Source organism: Pseudonaja textilis, chromosome 3, assembly GCF_049901715.1.
Source record: "Pseudonaja textilis isolate UNSWEBS1 chromosome 3, rPseTex1.2, whole genome shotgun sequence".
NCBI classification, from domain to species: Eukaryota; Metazoa; Chordata; class Lepidosauria; order Squamata; family Elapidae; genus Pseudonaja; species Pseudonaja textilis.
The window spans coordinates 5,163,647-5,179,584 of NC_141992.1; the positions used below are offsets into that span (position 1 = coordinate 5,163,647).

At 45.6% G+C, this 15,938-nt stretch overlaps 1 protein-coding gene across 1 annotated transcript in view; it reads right to left on the bottom strand.

Moving 5' to 3' along the window:
- Nucleotides 1-15,938, bottom strand: part of HELZ2 (helicase with zinc finger 2) — a 65,564-nt gene that overhangs the window by 33,088 nt on the left and 16,538 nt on the right. The window contains exons 2-8 of the mRNA XM_087928838.1: nt 14,636-15,695; nt 11,305-11,488; nt 8,131-8,238; nt 6,941-7,464; nt 5,233-5,865; nt 1,632-2,415; nt 215-290 (exon numbers count right to left, since the gene is read on the bottom strand). Coding sequence (XP_087784964.1) covers nt 215-290; nt 1,632-2,415; nt 5,233-5,865; nt 6,941-7,464; nt 8,131-8,238; nt 11,305-11,488; nt 14,636-15,624 — 3,298 coding nt within the window. The 5' untranslated portion in view covers nt 15,625-15,695. The remainder of the gene's footprint in view (nt 1-214; nt 291-1,631; nt 2,416-5,232; nt 5,866-6,940; nt 7,465-8,130; nt 8,239-11,304; nt 11,489-14,635; nt 15,696-15,938) is intronic.

Here is a 15,938-nt window from a genome sequence, read left to right on the forward strand (position 1 = left end):
GGATGGTTCCATGCGCACGTTGAATAAGCATGTGCAGTTACATTTGCACAAATGGAGCTGCCTGTGTGCGTTCACCTGCCCGTGACACACTTAAGTGGAGCTACACACGGCCACGCCCTCACCCACTGCTTCAGCAACCTGGTTCTGAACAGGGGATGGCCCAGTTGTGGGCCTGAGAGTTGAGAACCCATGTTCTAAAGGGCAGGGACCTTACCTGCTAGGTTGTCATAGCTCTCCACAGTCACTTCTGAAAAGCCGCTTTTTCTCATCTTGTCTCGGATAAATTTCACCTAGAAAAATCAAAGATACCAGCATGTCAATCATAATTTTGGAATCAAAATTATGAGATCAATTTTCATTTTGATGATTTAAATAGAAATCTCTCAATACAATTGAATGAAGAGCACCAAGAAAATTTGCAACTTTTAAAAGCTTTTTCCTCACGGATATTAACAAGGTTAAGAAATCCTTGAGAAAAAGAGAAGTTTATAAACTATTTGACAAGCATTCCAGAGAAGAAAAAGATTTTATTCCATGAAGAGGAGCTGGAAGGAGTGACTTAAACTTAATGAGTCAATTGGAATTAGGATGAATTTCCATCAGTTTGATATTTGTAATTGAAAGAAAGTTTTAATCTAAAACCATTTGAAAATGTATTTTCCTTTATATATAATGCTTAAGCAATTCTTAAAGTTTGTAAAATATTATTGAAAGTGTATTTGAAAATATATTTTAAAGAGAAATTTAAAGAAAAAAGATGTATTAGCCTAAAGAAAAATTAAAAAGCTTTAAAAAGGATGTATAAAAGAGGAAAAATAATTATTCTATGAGGTTACCCTCATTGGAGGGAGTGATCAAACTTTAACGAATGAATTGGAGTTAGTTAGAATTTTATTGGTCTGAAAGTGAACTTTAAAGTATGTATGCTAAGAGAACGTTTTAAAAAGATGTATTAGAATGTTTTAATTTTAAAAATGTTTTTAAAGAAAAGCTTAGTTTTTTAAAATGGATGAAAACATATTTTCCCTTTAAAGTTAAAGAAGCTGAAAGAATATGGCGAATTTTGTTAATATAAATGGTGATAGTTTATAAAGATTATTAAGTGTAAATAGAAGTACGTATTATTTCAACAGCAAGGAAGATAAAGCAGTAACGGTTACATTAATTCTTCAAAGAGGAGAATGAAAAAAAAGGAAACTGACTTTGGTTTGGCTGATTAGCTAGATTAGTTGTTATAGAAATGGCTAGTTATATACTAATGTACAAAAGTAAAAATGTTGAGGTTGTAATATTGTTACCTTATACTATGCTAAAAAGAGTCGGAATAGTAGAATAACACAGTTGGAAGGGGGCTTGGAGGTGTTCTAGTCCAACTCCCGGGTCAGGTAGGAAACCCTATATATCAAAAGGGACTCAAGAAATTCCTAAAGGACAGGACTACCCTTGGCTATTTGAAGTTTCTGTGTGATCTCTGGGCCAGATGCAGTATCTCCCCAAAAATACCAGTTTCAGGAGAACGTTAGCAGGAGAAAGAGCAGTTAGCAACAGAAATGTTGGGTCAATTGTGGTCCTAAGTTGAAGATTGCCCGTCATGGACAATGTAAGAACAACACATGTCCTTGACGCCTCACCTGTATGCCATAAGAGACCACGCAGATGGACTTGAGGTTCTTCTGCCCCCATTCAACCGGCCATTTCTGATCCATTTCCTGCACTTCCTCAATGATCTGTTCAATCTCGGAGATGTTGTACCAGCTCATGGATCTGTCCTTCTCGGCACTACCAGAGACGTGACAAAACATAAGTGGATAGAACTCCGGGTGAGGAGGGACGTTGCCTTTGGCACCGATGGTATCTTCTCTACCCACATAGAAGTGCTTGGAGACAAACTCAATTATTCCTGCAGTAGACCGATAGTTCTCATTGAAGATGATCCTGCTCTTGGTGGCCACTTCATGCTTCTCCTTCTTGTAATGTTGGAAGAGGCGATTCAACAGGGTGTAGTCGGCGGACTGCTCATCCTTGTGCAACGAGTAGAGCCTGGGGGTCTTCTGCATATGGTCCCCTGCCAGAACAATCAAGGTTGTCAGGCTAGCCAGAGAGAGAGGGACTAGAGCTTCACACTCCAACATCTGGGCAGCTTCATCAATCAAGATGTGAGTGAAATAACCACAGGGCACTCCAAGATCTCGTGAGGTCATGCAGGTGGTGAGGACAATCCGGTGGCGATCCATCTGTTCTCTAGTAGGGAGGCAAAACTCATTTCCACGCGGAGAGAGACAGCAGTAGCGTAGGGTAATGGGGTCAGTTGATCTGACCGAACGGAAAGTGGATTTCACCCTTAATGGAATAGCCTCAGGGTGCGATGAGATGGCATAGTTGTGGAAATATTCACGAATGTAGATATCAGCCGCGCTGGAAAAGAAAGGCATTGCAACAGGGGCTATCACACTTCCAATTATCTCCCCAAAATTCTTTGCTAAATAGGCACATGGTTGTTTTTTATTTCCCTCTAGGGAAGAAGGGGGATTTTTAACTCAAAATGAGTTAAAACGGCAGCCCCAGTTGTCCAACTGAACCCCCATCCTTTCTTTTCCTGAGTTGAAAGTGAAAATGGGGGATCCAATCCAGTGGTAGGATTCAATTTTTTTTACTACCAGTTCTGTGGGTGTGGCTTGGTGGGCGTGGCAGGGGAAGAACACTGTAAAATCTCCAGTCAGAGGTGGGATTTGCCGATTCTCCGAACTACTCAAAATTTCCGCTTCTGGCTCTCCAGAACTGGTCAGAACCTGCTGAATACCACCTCTGATCCAATCTTGGTTGCCATCATTTTAGCTCAAGACAGCTAAAACTGAAGTTAGGTAATAAAAACTGATGTTCTAGCAAATTTCTTTCTCTACAACTGGACTTTTTCAACCCAAATCTGTTTGTATTATAGATCAGGGGTCCCCAACCACCGGTCCCCGGACCGGGACCGGCCTGTGGAACAATTTCTACCGGGCCGCCGGTTTGCTGGGCGCCGCCATCTTGTTTTGATGAAAAAGTGCTTACGGTGAGCTTTTCCGGGTAGAAAGCGGCATTTGGGTGCTGAAAGAATCCTCACACCTTAGTTTCACCGGGGGGGCGGGGGGGGCGGCTTCAAACAAAACTAAGGCGCGAGGATTCTTTCAGCACGCATGGCAAGGCGAGCCAAGCAACCGTCCCGAAGCCATCCCGAAGCCCATCGACACAGGTACAAAGGAGGAGTTGAAGGTGGCGGGGAGAAGCGGGGGACGGCTGGCTGGCCGGTCGCTCGGCTCGCCTTGCCATGCGTGCTGATGCTGGTACCGGGCCACGGATGATTTTGTGATGCCGGTACCGGGCCGCGGCACAAAAAAGGTTGGGGGCCACTGTTATAGATAGTCTTCAGAGTACCATGGTAAATTGGCACCATAATTTCCATCACTAAGTGATACAGCCATAATGCAATATGTCACGTGACAACACTATTTCATGCTGGCAATCCTGGCAGTCTCTGTTGCCATCGTTATGCAAGGATCACTGATTATTAAGCGAGGACCTCACATGACCACTTCCTGCTGGCTTCCCACAAGTAAAGACATTGGGGAAGCCAGCAGGAAACCGCAAGTCATGACCATAAGACTCCCCTCCTTAATTGACTTGCAAGCCAGTCAGACAGCAGGCAAGAACTTCAAGTGGGTGTTACAAAGTATGAGATCCCACTGAAACCGAGAAGCTCTTTGGGAGAAAAAGTGGCGGCAGCAACTTATGAGAGCAACTTGTGATTCCTGCTGGCTTTCCCATTGTTTTTGCTCGTGGGAAGCCAGCAGGATTGCAAATGGTGATCACATGTCTTCAGGGCCAATGTGACATCAATAACATCCGAGGACCAGTTGTTAAGTTTCCCTCATTCAGAACCATCATAACTTTGAACAGTCACAGAACAAATGGATGTAACCTAAGGACCATTTATATTTCCTACCATACTGTGGTTTTAATTTTATAAAACTACCCAGAATCTTCTGGAATGGGGCAGCTAATAAACTCAATAAATAAATCCTCTTCCCCGCCCCACCCCAATTATTATTGCTTGCCTAGAAAGACTACAGGGGAATGTTGACATTTTGAGGTTAAAAAGTTGCAAAGACTACTTTTGCACAATAGTCTAGATCAGTATTTCTCCTTGATCATCCTTGATCGTTTTAAGATGTCTGGACTTCAACTCCCAGAATTCTCCAGCCAGCTGGGGTCTAAGTTCAGACATCTTAAAAGTTGCCGAGGTTGAGAAAAACCACTTCAGATTAGCCATGTGCTTAACATTGAGCATCAATGTGCTAGATTTACACGAAGCACTAAAATCTTGCAAACAAGCTAATGGTGGCACATGACCAGACTGAGCCCAGCAGTGGGGTCAAATGCATCATCAGTCTGAAGTCTCTACACACCTTTAAGAGACTTAAATCCAGCCCTCTTCGAAGTCCATTGATATTATCTGGTGCCAATTTGCCTTGATCGTTAGTAGCACAGGTTCTTGTGCGTAGGTAGTATCAAATAACAAAATAACACAGTTGGGATCTTAGAGGCTTTCTAGTCCAACACCCTGTTCAAGAAGGAAACCCAGTACCAATTCAGAAAAAGTGCTTCTTAAAACCTCCAGTGTTGTAGCACCCACAACTTTGGAGGCAAGCAATTCCACTGATTAATTGTTCTCAGCGTCAGGAAATTCTTTAGTTCTAAGTTGCTTCTCTGCTTGACTAGTTTCCACCCATTACTTCTTGACCTGCCTTCAGGGGCTTTGTAGAATAGCTTGGCTCCCTCTTCTTCTTTTGTGGCAGCCCCTGAGATATTGGAACACTGCTATCATGTCACCCCTAGTCCTTCTTTTCATTAAATTAGACATACCCAATTCCAGCAACCGTTCTTTACGTTTTAGCCTCCAATCCCCTAATCATCTTTGTTGCTCTTCTGTACCCTTTCTAGAATCTCAACCTTTCTTTTAATATTGTGGTGACCAAAACTTGTAGTATTTTTGAACTATACCCTGGTTCTTGATATCTTGCATCTGACACTAATGTGAGTTTAGCCTCCTGGACTTACCTGGATCTGGTTCACATATTGTGCAAACCCAGCTATCCATTTTAACAGGGGTCTCTAAAATAACCCTGTGAAGACACCGAAATATTTACTTCTCTCCTTCAGCCAAAGGCTGATAAAACGTCAAACCAAGATTACCTGTTGGTGTGGGTGCAGATAAGCACACGTGTCTGGGGCTTCTTGATGATCTCCAGGGTAGTCTTGGCCAACGTGAAGGTCTTTCCAGTCCCAAATGGTCCGTAGATCAAAAGAGGTGGTGTCCTACAGAAACCAGTCACCTGACCAGTGATGAAGCAAAGAGCTTGCTTCTGTTTCATATTCCCCCATGGCACCTGCAAAGTTCCACGTGGGATGGAGCAGGTGGTCACATCTGGAAAGACCAGCTTCACATCCCACAAGCTGTCCACAGCGTGGTGCCATTTGCAGAATTGGAGGTGGTCCGTTTGGAACTGGACTTCCATTTTGGCAGACGTGTCCGGTTGGAGGCCCAGTTCAATGCAGGAACGTTGGGGAAGGACAAGACAGACACTCTTTTCGGTGAGAGCTTCTTTCTCGACGGAGACCTCATAAACACGGTTGTTGGCAGGTGGATCCCGGGCCAGGAAGGCTGATCTGACTGAGCGTTGAAGCAGGTACCCTTCGTTGGAGTCCATGGTCAACGAGTAAGGGGTCGGGACCTGGGCATAGAGCTGTCCTGGGGGAGCAAACTTCATCCCTAATTGTAAGTCTTCCACACACTTTACAAAAGAGACCTTCGCGTGCAAGTTGAGCCTAGATCAGAAGAAGATTAGACATGGGAAGAGAAGCAGAAGAAACTGAGGAAGAGAGAAGACAAAACAACAGGAACAACAGGCCTCTCTGCCTGTATCTCTCTGTAACGTTCTCACCCTCCAAGCCAAATTATTTTGGACTGCACATCCAAAATGAATGGGAATTCTAGGCCTTAGATGCTTCATTCTCTTTGGCCTGGTGCCATCCCTTCTGGAAATATTTGAACATAGTTCCCATTATCCCCAACTTACATGTCTGCAAGACATTTTCAGGAAGCTGGCCAAGGGGAAGTTAATGTAAACCCTCAAGAGATAGAAAGAAGGTTGTTGTGGAAGGTTTGTGTCTCTCCAAAAAGAGAGCCAGTTTATGTTAGTGGTGAAGGCACTGGATTAGAAACCAGGAGGCAGTGAGTTCTAGTCTCACTTTACGCATGAGTTCTAAGCCTGCCTTAGGCATGAAAGCTGGCTGACAATCATTAGGAGACGGTGAGTTCCAGTCCCACCTCAGGCATGAAAGCTGACTAAGTGACTTTGGACCAACCACCAGGAGACTGTGAGTTCTAGTTCCACCTTAAGCATGAAAACCAGCTGGTGATTTGGGCCAATCACCAGGAGACGGTGGGTTCCCCACCTAGCAATTCTGGGACCTGTAGTCTTCACATCTTTAAGCACATTAAAGGAACTTTAAGCATTCACTTCTGTTAGAGCTCTGGTGGCACAGTGGATAGAATGCAGTATTTCAGGCTAACTCTGCCCGCTGCCAGGAGTTTAATTCTCACCGGCTCAAGGTTGACTCAGCCTTTCATCCTTTCTAGGTCGGTAAAATGAGGAGCCAGATTGTAGGGGGCCATAGGCTGACTCTGGAAACCACGCAGAGAGGGCTGTAAAGCACTGTGGAGCAGCATATAAGCCTAAGTGCTATTGCTATATTACAAACATTGCAAATATCCTCCTTTATTGCTATTGATATTGCTCGAATTTGGTTCTTCCTCCCCGAGATAAAAACAGGGAATTTGGCTGAAGACTCTGAAGTTAACATTATCCCACCAATCTTGTTTGGGTTGAGATCCACTTACTTAGAGATCAAAAGCTGCTGAGCTTCTTCTTCTTGGAAGAGGAAGTTGTGCATTTCTTCATGGTAGTTGACGCGGGTGATGGGCTTGCCCCTTGCCCCTCGCTGGAAGTCCATTGAGAGGGAGGGGGCCTTGTACTTAGCCAGCAGTTCCACATCCTTGCCTGTGCGATCCACGCTGGGCACCACTATGCAGTTCCCAGTGTGCCAGCGCCTACCCTGCACAAAGCAGCTCACGGATTCAGCAGCCGGATCCACCCGCCATGGTGCTTCCTTCGGACCCACCCGGGCGTAGAGCTTTTGAACCAAGACAGGCCGGCTGCCAAAATCAAAGACCAGCCATTGCTCGTAGACCCCAAAGATGTGACTCTTCAAGCGGACTTTCACCTCAACGGCTGGTGGTGACGCCCGCACAGTTTTGAAGCTGTTTCCGGAAGCGTAAGTCAGAAGCTGAGTCTTTCCTGGCACGGCTAAGGAGAAGTTGGCTCCTGGGATTCTCTTTAATAGGGCCACGTGGATCAGTGGCATCTGAAATGGGAGTGGGGGAAAATGTAGGTAAATGAGAACAAGGGAAAATAGATCCTCGGCGTCAGAGGTAAACTTGAACATGGAAATGGAAGAACAGCTAGGTAACTTTTTACTCAGCCCTGGGAAGGAAAAGGAGGCGAGGAAGAAACTCAAGATAACCCCACCTTATTTCTGCCTGATATAAGAGTGGGCGAAGGGAAACGCTGCAGAGTTTTGAGGGGGGAGGGAGGGAGGAAGGAATGGCACATAGGGTGACCTCAAAGATTCCTTCCAAATCTTCAAAGATAGGTGGGTTTTCCTTCCTATCCTTCCTTCCTTCCTTCCTTCCTTCCTTCCTCTCTCTCATTCCTTCTTTCCATCTCTCCTCCCTCCCTTCCTCTCCTCTTCCTCTCTCTCATTCCTTCTTTCCATCTCTTTCCTTCCATCCATCCTCCCTCCTTCAAATGCTAGTTTGTGATTAACCACTCTGTGCACGCCCGGCCAACCTCTGTGCATCCAGCAAATCATGGATGGAGACAGAACTCGCCATGCGTATGTGCCCAGCAAGGACATTAGTCAGGCTCTCTACTGCAGGCAATGTAGCCGTGCAGAGTCCAGGAGCCCCATCAAAGGAGAAACAGGTCCCTTCTCTACGGGTTTATGGGGCATTTCGCCTTTCCAGCTCACCTGGGAATGGATGGTGAAGACCCACTCGTATTGCAACTTCTTGTTCTCTGAGTGGATCCGGAGTGGCTGCTTGCACGTGACCCTCACGCCATCCACGGCCTCCGAAATCTGATGGGGAGAACCACGATGAGAAAACAAGGCGGGAGAACCGAGGAAGGGATCATGTTTTATTCGAAAGATGTTTTTTCAAGAGGCAACTGGACTTTCTGGATTTTCTATGAAGACGTTTCGCTTCTCATCCAAGAAGCTTCTTCAGCTCTGACCGGACGGTGGGGAAGGATTTATATTCCTTGCAGACAGCTGGTCATTTGCATTCTTTTGGCTAGTCACTGAGGCCACCTGGTGGTTTTATCTGTGTCCTCAGGGTCATATGAGTGGTGCAAATGAGTGTGGAACTGCTGAAAGGACTGTGTTGTAGACTGGAAATAGATGGTGTCATATCCCTCCCCCTCTGTTGAGAGAGGGCTGTTCAATTTGGAGACAGATGACCTCTTTGACCCCCCCTCTTTCAAACCAGCAGTCCTCTCTGTCTAAAATGTGGGCTTTTCTGTCTTCAAAAGAATGGCCTGTGTCTTTCAAACGCAGATGGACTGCTGAATGTAGCCCTGATGGGTTTGTTCCCCTTTGTTTCACCGTGTTTTATTTTGTCCCTGAGCTGCCTCGGTTCTCAACCGTGACATTGCACTGAGTTCTAATCCACAGCTAAGCCATGATGGCGCAAGCAAACTCTGCCCACAGCCAGAAAGTTCAATCTGACCAGCTCAAGGTTGACTCAGCCTTCCCTCCTTCCGAGTTGGGTCAATTGAGGACTCAGCTTGTTGGGAACAACAGGCCGACTCTGTAAACCACTTAGAGAGGGCTGTAAAAGCACGGGGAAGTGGAATGTAAGTCTAAGTGCTGTTTACTATTGCAACATTGGAGGGCGGTGCTCAAATTTCAATTTTACCAGTGTTTAATCTGAATTTGTAGCTTTTGTCTGACGGCAGCCTTTGGTTCTCATCCTGTAAAACATCATTCTATACTTTAACAGGTAGTCCTCGGCTTACAACCAAACCTGGGACCAGAGCCTCTATTCCTAAAAAGGGCGATAGTTAAGTGAGCCGTGCCCAATTTTACAGCCTTGCTTGCCACTGTTGTTAAGAGAACCGCTGCAGCTGTTAAGTGAACCAGATGGTTGTTAAGTGAATCCGGCTGTCCCATTGCCTTTGTCAGAACTCAACCGGGAAGATCACAAAAGATGATCGCCTAATCCTGGGACACTACAACCGTCATAAATATATGACGGTTAAATACATAAACGTTCGTGTACATAAATACATGTGCTCAAATTTTGATCACATGACCATGAGGATGCTGTGACAGTCATAAGGGAGAGGATTCATTGTAAGTAATGTTTTTATAACTTCAAACGGTTGCTAAGTCCAAAACGTAAATGTGTTCTGTGAAATCATTCCTTGTCAAGTGAGAGAGAGAGATGAATTCAATTCAGCTAATCCTCGACTTACAACAGTTCTCTTAGTGACCATTTGAAGCTATAACATCACTGAAAAAAAGTGACTTATGATCATTGTTCACACTTATGACCGCTGCAGCATCCTCACAATCATGTGATCAAAATTCAGGTGCTTGGCAACTGGCTCATATTTATGACGGTCGCAATGTCTCAGGGTCACGCAATCCCTTTTTTGTCCATCTGACGAGCCAAAGATAGTAGGGAGACCAGATTCGCTTAACAACCGTGTTATTAACTTAACAACTGCAGTGATTCACTTAACAACTGTGGCAAGAAAGGTCATAAAAATGGGGCAAAACTCATTTAACAAATTTTTCACTTAACAACATAAATTTTGGGCTCAATTGTGGTCGTAAATTGAGGGCTACCTGTAAACTCTAATGCAATCAACCATGGTTTAATGTGATATGCAAAATCGGTCAACCCCAGGTGTCCGGTGCAAGCCACAATGAGGTCACGTCCATGCATTCTATTTATATGCTATACTGCTGCAGTCGGGGAGCAATACCTGCAGCTTGCAAGACAAAATAAATCCTGCAGAGAACATAAAATTCCCAAACTAATATAGACTGATAAATAAATAAAGACAAACTAATAAAGAGGAAGTCAACCTATTCTCCAAAGCACCTGAAAGCAACCTGAAGACAAGAAGCAATGGGTAGAAACGAATCAAGGAGAGAAGCAACTTAGAACTATGGAGAAATTTCCTGACAGTGGGGACAATTAACCAGTGGAACAACTTTGCCCCCAGAATTTGTGGGTGCTTCATCACTGGAGGTTTTTAAGAAGAGATTGGACAACCATTTGTCTGAAATGGTATATAGGGTTTCCTGCCTAAGCAGGGGGTTGGACTAGAAGACCTCCAAGGTCCTTACAACTCTGTTATTCTATTCTATTCTATTCTATTCTATTCTATTCTATTCTATTCTATTCTATTCTAAGAAATATGCAGTCTTGATCATCTCACTCTGTAAACAAATGATTGATTAATTGTATCTCAAAGCCCTGGGGGGAAAGGTTGATTTTGTGATTTTGCAAGCAAACATATGAATTGGTGCCAATTCAGAGGAAACTAGGTTCTCCTCTTTGGATATCCTTGGCTATGTTGAATTTCAACTTTTGTCATTCCTATCCAATCCCGCAGGAGACATGTTTTGTTAAAATAGTATCTTCCTGCAATAATTCTATGGGATCATGTGGCAGCTGTGTTTAGCATGTTACGTGTTGCTTTAGGGCAGGGTTTCTCAACCCTGACAACTTTAAAATGGGAAGATTTCAACTCCCAATATTCCCCAGTGTGTATGCTTTATGATGGGTGGATTTCAACTCCCAGAAATGCTTAACCTGCATGCTTTAAGAAGCTGTAACAGGAGTTGAAGTCCACTTATCTTAAAGTTTCCAAGTCAGAAAAACTTTCCTCTAGATAATTCTTAAGCAATCAGTTGCCTAGGGGAAAGATCTTTGCTCTAAGATATTGACTGAACCTCCACAGACAGGAGCAACATACCTGAATGCTGAACTACACAAGCAAGGCAAGTCCGCGACTTTTATGTTTTTGAGCTGCATAAAAGCAAAATATCTAGAAGGCTCCCTCCCTTACCACAAATGCAAGCTTCCCTGCTACAAACCACACACATATCAGCTTAGCGTCCCCAACTTACAATTAAGACTTCGTTGTGGCTCGTTTGGTACTCGGCGATAAGCCGATCCTGGTAAGCTAAGAGACCGTCCTGCTTGGCCACCTTCTTCTTTCTCTCAGCAATTTTCGCCCGCTGGATCCACTCTTCCAATTCCTGGACCGAATGCGCCCTGGCACAATCCTGCCCATATTCACAAATGTCTGGTCTGAAGCATAGAGAAGAAAAGACAAAAATTGATCAGTGATAAGGCTTGGAGGTACATTTAAGGAGACAGATAAATTTATGTCTCATGAAGGAGAATATTTGCAGCTCAGGGTTGACTTGGTGCTGTCTGAGCTTGCTTGTTTTTTTTTTTTGCAGATGTTTCATGACCCAGCTAGGTAACATCATCAGTGTTAGTAAGGAGTGGGGCTTGCTGTCAGTTTATATTCTGGTGTCTTGCCTGTTGTGTGGGTGGTGGGGTCTTAAAGATTATTTGGCTGGGATGTTCGCTGATGGCTCTTTGGCAGTTTCTTGATGGTTGGTCTAAAGTTGACTTTGGAGTTAATCTATACCAGGGGTGTCAAACTCGATTTCATTAAGGGCCGCATCAGGGTTGTGTTTGACCTCGGAGCAGGGGGAGGATATGCGTGGCTGGGGTGAGCATGGCCAGCTTGACGTCACTCATGTCGGGGGCACATGTGGTAACCAAGTCCTAAGGCAGGACTTCCCTCAGACCCTCCCTCCCTCTCATTATAATCTCCTTCCTTCCTTCCTTCCTTCCTTCCTTCCTTCCTTCCTTCCTTTTCTTTCCTTCCATTTCTTTCATTCTCCTTTCTTCTTCTTTCCTTCTTTGTTCCTTCCTTGCTCTCTTCCCATCTTCCCTTCTTTCTCTTTCCTCTTTCCCTTTCTCCTTTCCTGTCCCTTCTTGGATGCTCAAATGCAAAAGGGGAAACATTTCTCATTTTGTTTTGTTTTTAGTTTGTTTTGTAGCCCTCTGCCAGCGAAAACAAGAGTCTGGGAGGGCCACACGCAGGCCTCCCGAGCTTCATTTTCGCTGGCAGAGGCACCATGGGCCGGTCCTTCGCTGTTTCCTGGACAGTCCCACAGGCCAGATCTAAGCATCCTGTGAGCCGGATTTGGCCCGCAGGCCTTGCGTTTGACACCCCTGATCTAAACTGATGTGCAGATATTTGTTTAAACTGAGGTGTGCATCTGTGATCAAGAGCCATATCATTTTTTGCCCACTTTCTTGGGCTATTTTCCATCCAGAGGTGCAGTTCATTGGTGGTTTGTACCTTTAGATTAACAGAGTTGGAAGGGACCTTGTAAGTCATCTAGTCCAACCCCTTGCCCAAGCAGGAGACTTTAGACCAACCGGTGGGCCGGGGACCACTGGTGGTCCGTGAGAAAATTTTGGTGGTCTGCAGAGAAATGTCGTCCCGCCCCAAAGCAATTATTCCAGGCTGTGCGGGAACAAATGGCCCGCCCACCCGCTGGCCCCCACCCTTCGGCTGAGCACAAACCTTACCTTGAGTAGAGCCACGCGAGGTGGAACTGGAAGGCAAGACCAACGGCGGGGGAGGGAAATCCACCCCAGGTGGCTTGGTGACATTGGTGGGAAAGTCGGTCCCATATTCCAGAGCTCCAGGAGTCACAGGACTGGCCCTTTGGTCATCCCAGGGCAGTTCCTCCAATCCATGGCAGGCTGGTGCACCTGGGTGGACGAGCAGCTACTCCGGGATGACCAGAGGGCCAGTCCTGTGACTCCTGGAGCTCTGGAATATGGGACCGACTTTCCCACCGATGTCAGCAAGCCACCGTCAGTCAAAATTCATATTGGTGGTCAGAGGGATTTAAAATTATGAGTTTGGTGGTCCCTGAAGTCAAGGGTGGGATTCAAATTTTTTAACAACCAGTTCTGTGGACGTGGCTTAGTTGGTGGGCGTGGCTTGGTCATGTCATTGGCTGGGCGTGGCCAACTCAATATCACTCACATCAAGGCACGCATCTCCTGGCCTCTCATGACTGTGGGGATGCTGCAACAGTCGTAAGTATGAAAAATGGTCATAAGTCACTTTTTTTTCAGTGCCATTGTAACTTTGAATGGTCATTCCGCACAAGCAAAGTACCAGCAAAAGAGGGAAAGAAAACTCCAGAGAAGTTCCAGAGACAGGCAGTCTAGTCCTGCCAAGAATGTAATAAGGGTCAACGGAGAGGCAGTTTCTGTAAGCAACACCAGAATGTTTCCTTCCTGCCTTCCTTACAGGATTAGGCCAGTAATTTCTTCTAACAACTGGTTCTCTGAACTGCTTAGAATGTTAACAACCAATTCTAGCGAATAGGTGTGAACTGGTAGAATCCCACCCCTGCCTGAAGTCCAAAACGTTGGCGACCCCTGCTCTACACCATTTCTGACAGATAGCAGTCCAATCTCTTCTTGATACTAGTAGGTAGGGCATACTGCCCCAAGGCATTCATGCTAGCAGAAATGTTCTCTGGTGGAAGTGTGCCTGCAGGCCTATCAACATCAGGTACAAACCTCCAACCAACTGCACAACTGGATAGAAAATCTCTTAAGAACCCCACTCCTTACTAGCACTGATGATGTTACCTAGTTTGGTAATGAAACGTCTGCAAGAAAACAACCCAGCTCAGAGAGCACTGAGGACCTCTCAAATCTATGCCTTGTTTTGAGGAGAAACTGATTAGGAATTATGCTTCCTGCGTAGACTCATGTTGAAGCTACAGTGTCATTCCAGTGGTCCCCACGTTATGACCAATTGCTTAGTTACTATTTGAAGTTCAAGTGGTGCTCCAGATATTTGGGAATTGCAGTCAAGGTGCTTATTATTATTGGCACTATAGATAGTCCTTGACTTATGATCATAACTGAGCCCAAAAGTTCTGTGGTTAAGCAAGAACAATTGTTCAATGAGTTTTCTTGCCGCAGTCGTTACATGAATCACTGCAGTTGTTAAGTTAGTAACACAATTGTTATGTCAATCTGGCTTCTCCATTGACTTTGCTTGTCAGAAAGTCCTAAAGAGTAAACACTTGACCCTGGCAAGTGTCATAAAAATGAGTGCTTCCAAATTTGGATCAGAGGCTCACAGGTATGGTGCAACGGTCGTGTGAACAACTTAAGGCACTTTTTTCAGTGCTGTTGTAACTTTGAACAGTCACTAAATGAATGTTGTACGTTGACAACGTACAACATTAAAAAGTTAACTGTAAACAACGGGTGCAGATATCAGCTTTCCCGTCAGATAAAGCCAAAAAGGACTGGGAGCAAACTCTTCATGCCACCGATAATCCTGAACCCAACATCTGGTTTTCAAAAGCAAAAACTCTCTGAAACTGTCTTGCTTACCGTTTGCAAAGAGAAAAGGTCTTTGGATCGTATGGAGGGGCGCGATAAGTCCACTCAGTCAGCGTGTCGGTGGCGATCAGCTGTGTATGCTCCACCGACGAGCAGTGGTTCTCGAAGCTCTGCTGAGAATCGCACGTCACCAGGCACACCCGGCAGTAGAATTGATATTGTGGCGCGGAGTCTGGTGGGCTCGCCGTCGCCTCCACCGCCGGACGCAGCAGGTTGGCGCGCTCCAAGCCTTTTCCTTGCTCTGCCTTCCAGATGGCCAGCTCCACATCGCTGTGGGCAAAACTGCAGCTATTCCGGCAAGGTCTGCCGGTCGAGACGGAGGAACAGTACGAGAAGACCCTACGGCTTGCTGGACAGGGCCGAATCTCATTATATTGCTCTTTTTTCTTACCATCGGCGATCACATGGACCAAAGTGAAGTCCCAGTGATTCATGCAACTGTGAGTGGAGCCCCTGGGAGAAATCCGCTGGGGACGGTTATAAAAACAAGTTTTGCAGATTTCCTGGAAATAACCTCCAAATTCACTGAGGATTTCTTCCGGGCTGCTGAGATCAGTGGGTATACGCTGGGTGCTGGGCGCCACGCCTGACTGGATCAGTTTCAACAGCGACTTTAACACGTGCCTTTCCAAGTTGTATTTCCTCTCGAACGTCCACACGATCACCTCCTCTCGGCTCCAGGCGAAGGTGCAGGAGTTGTGATGCCTGGTGCAGCCCAAGCCAGCCACGTAATACCGGCAGATGTCGTAGAAAGCCGGTCTGGGGAAAGAGGGTCTCCTGTCCACTTTGCGCCACTGGCTACCTCTCGCCCCCTTGCACCTGGCCAGCAAGATTTCCATCATGCAGTGATGGTCCACCTGCTTCAGCAGGTAGGTGCTCTCGTTCTCTCTCTGACTGCACTTGGAGCAGGCGAGGTGGAGGGACACCTGGCTCCGCAGGCCGTCCAGCAGCCCGGAAACCATCCCGTTCAGGTGCAGCATTTTGTCAGCCGAGGATGCAAACGCAGGTGGGGCTGCAGACACTCTGCGAGAAGGAATTGGAGTCCTCCAGACTGCAGAAATAAGAACAATGAAGAGAGTCAAGGGATGTCTGTGGAGATTGCCTACTTTTGTTTATTGTGTATTGCAATATTGCAGATTGTCTACTGCATGCAGAAACAACCAGATACAGAGACAGATTTTTTTTGTGCCATCACTCTGCTAAACCCCTAATTCTTACAGCACTGTCTTTATGTTTATGGATATTTACCTGTGTATTAGGGCTGTGTTTCTATTATCCTTTTCATGTTTCCTCT